The following is a 2,741-nucleotide window of genomic DNA, read 5'->3' as shown; positions in this document are numbered from 1 at the left end:
ACCGTACAATTTTAGTTATTTTTTTAGTTACATTAATTTTTCTCTGGGCCTTATAGATTAGAATATATTTAAGGTGGTAATAGTTATTGCCTCATCCTGTATACTACTGATATAAGAATAAAGTATAAGTTAAAATAGAGATAGCAAATTGGTTTTAGTCTTAAAATGTTCCTCAATTTATGTGCTCCCAAAATATGCACAATGAGATTTTCATGTTTATCCCCTTTGGCCGACCCAAATGTGAACACGCCATACGTACAAGAGTAAAGTACCAGTTAAAATACAGATAGCAAATTGATTTTAGTCTTAAAATGTTCCTCAATTTATGTGCTCCCAAAATATGCACAATGAGATTTTCATGTTTATCCCCTTTGGCCGACCCAAATGTGAACACTCCATACGTACATGAGTAAAGTACCAGTTAAAATACAGATAGCAAATTGATTTTAGTCTTAAAATGTTCCTCAATTTATGTGCTTTCAATATATGCACAATGAAATTTCCGTGTTATCTATTTACATTTATAACAATCTCTACTTTTATAAAATAGCTATTATATGTTTACAGTAATCTCGTCAAAATCCAATTAAACATATTTTAAGAGCACATAAATGTACAAAAATAAGTGGAGAAACATTTTCAGTTTATATCAATACGCTGGAAACGAATCGTTATGTTAGTAAGCACTTTACACTTGTAAGTATAGTGGTGCTCACTTTTAGAAAAGTTTTTCGGCCAAAGAAAATAAGCACAAAAATCTTATTCTGTATATTTTAAAAGCACAGAAATTGAGGAACATTTTAAGACTAAAACCAATTGGCTATTTGTATTTTAACTGGTACTTTCTAAGTTGCGTGGTGTCTATTTTTAGGAAGGTTTGTCAGCCGAAAAGAATTTAAGACTAAAATAAATTCGCTATCTGTATTTTAACTGGTACTTTACTCTTGTACGCATGGGGTGCTCACATTTGTATCGGTATAGAAAATATAGAAAAATGTTTCAGACAAAAGTTGTATGTTCTAAAGGAAGACACATGATTCTGATGTGAACCATGTCGTAGATATTGTGGTTTTCAAAAAATTTAAAAACGACTAATTTCTTACATTTGATTGTTTTACGTATAAAAATATCAAAGTAAAGTTATTGAAAGGTGAATACGAGATATTTTGTATTTTATATAAAAATATGACAAAATTTAATTAAGAAATTTTTAACGAAAGAGAGCTTTATTATAGTGTTTTGAAAACATCTTCACGAGATGTACAACTTTTATCTCAAAGTTATTATTATTATACTTGTATTAAAATCAATTAAATTTTTATTTAGAATGATGTAAGGAGTTTAATTATACTATTTCTATTTGTTTTAGATTGCCCTTTTATTTTCTGCAGAGGTAAGTCTTCCTCTCTCTCTTTCTCTCTCTCTCTCTCTCTTTTCCTCCCTCTTTCCCTCTCTCTTTTTCTCTCTCCTTTCTTTTTCCTTCTTTTAATTTTCTTTTTTTTTTTAATTGGCTGCTTTGCGCCTTTAAAAGTCGGCTGCTTTGCGGCTTTAAACTTCGGCTGCTTTGCGCCTTTAAACGTCGGCTGCTTTGCGCTGATAAAAATCGGCTGCTCTGCGCCTACTGACATCGGCTGCTCTGCGCTTTTAAAAATCGGCTGCTTTGCGCTGATAAAAAACGGCTGCTCTGCGCCTACAAACATCGGCTGCTTTGCGGCTTTAAACTTCGGCTGCTTTGCGCCTTTAAACGTCGGCTGCTTTCCGCTGATAAAAATTGGCTGCTTTGCGCCTTTAAACGTCGGCTGCTTTGCGCTGATAAAAATTGGCTGCTCTGCGCCTACTGACATCGGCTGCTCTGCGCCTTTAAAAATTGGCTGCTTTGCGCCTTTAAAAGTCGGCTACTTTGCGCTGACAAAAATCGGCTGCTCTGCGCTTACTGACATCGGCTGCTCTGCGCCTTAAAAAATCGGCTGCTTTTGCCTTTAAAAGTCGGCTGCTTTGCGCCCATAAAAATCGGCTGCTCTGCGCCTTTAAAAATCGGCTGCTTTGCGCCTTTAAAAGTCGGCTGCTCTGCGCCTTTAAAAGTCGGCTGCTTTGCGCCCATAAAAATCGGCTGCTTTGCGCCCATAAAAATCGGCTGCTCTGCGCCCATAAAAATCGGCTGCTCTGCGCCTACAAACATCGGTTGTTCTGTAAAAATCGGCTGCTTTGCGCTTATACAAATAAATTGCTTAGCGCTTTAAGAAATCTGTTGTGCGCCTATTTTATACAATGTCTCTAAAGACTCAAAATATTATTTTAAAGCCTGCGGACAAAGATATAATTACCCGAGGCGAATGGCTTACGGACGTACATTTGGATCATTTCCATAGACTTTTACAAAGTTGTTCAGATTATAGACCTGTCGGAATACAATTGCCTGATATGATTCAACCTGTATCACAAGATAAAAAACACATTCAAATATTGTGTAGTTTGTCACATTGGGTGTGTTGTTATTATGATACAAAAAATATATTTGTATATGATTCCTCACATAATAAAACATTGTGTAAAGATCATGAGCGATTCTTGGAAAAATTATTTCCAGCACATGACTTTAAAAAACATCCCGTCAAATTTCCTACTGTGCAACGTCAACCGAACAGTAGCAATTGTGGTGTTTTTGCTATAGCTTTTGCTACTTCATTGTTATTCAATATTAAACCTGACAAAGTAAAGTATGAACATAAGTTTATGCGTTC

General features: G+C 35.2%; 1 protein-coding gene across 1 annotated transcript; it reads right to left on the bottom strand.

Annotated features, from left to right (window-relative positions):
* Nucleotides 1-1,554: 1,554 nt before the first annotated feature.
* LOC112459523 lies at nt 1,555-2,361 on the bottom strand (the record flags this gene model as incomplete). Its single annotated transcript, XM_025023672.1, has 3 exons — nt 2,325-2,361; nt 1,939-2,187; nt 1,555-1,882 (listed from the first exon to the last, which is right to left on the bottom strand). Coding segments are annotated over exons 1-3 (614 nt in total), but the record flags the coding sequence as incomplete, so codon positions are not given.
* Between the last annotated feature and the right edge of the window lie 380 nt (nt 2,362-2,741).

Source organism: Temnothorax curvispinosus, unplaced genomic scaffold (assembly GCF_003070985.1).
Source record: "Temnothorax curvispinosus isolate PA1 unplaced genomic scaffold, ASM307098v1 QBEX01001012.1, whole genome shotgun sequence".
In the NCBI taxonomy this organism is placed as follows: Eukaryota; Metazoa; Arthropoda; class Insecta; order Hymenoptera; family Formicidae; genus Temnothorax; species Temnothorax curvispinosus.
This window is presented reverse-complemented; position numbering and strand designations above follow the sequence as displayed.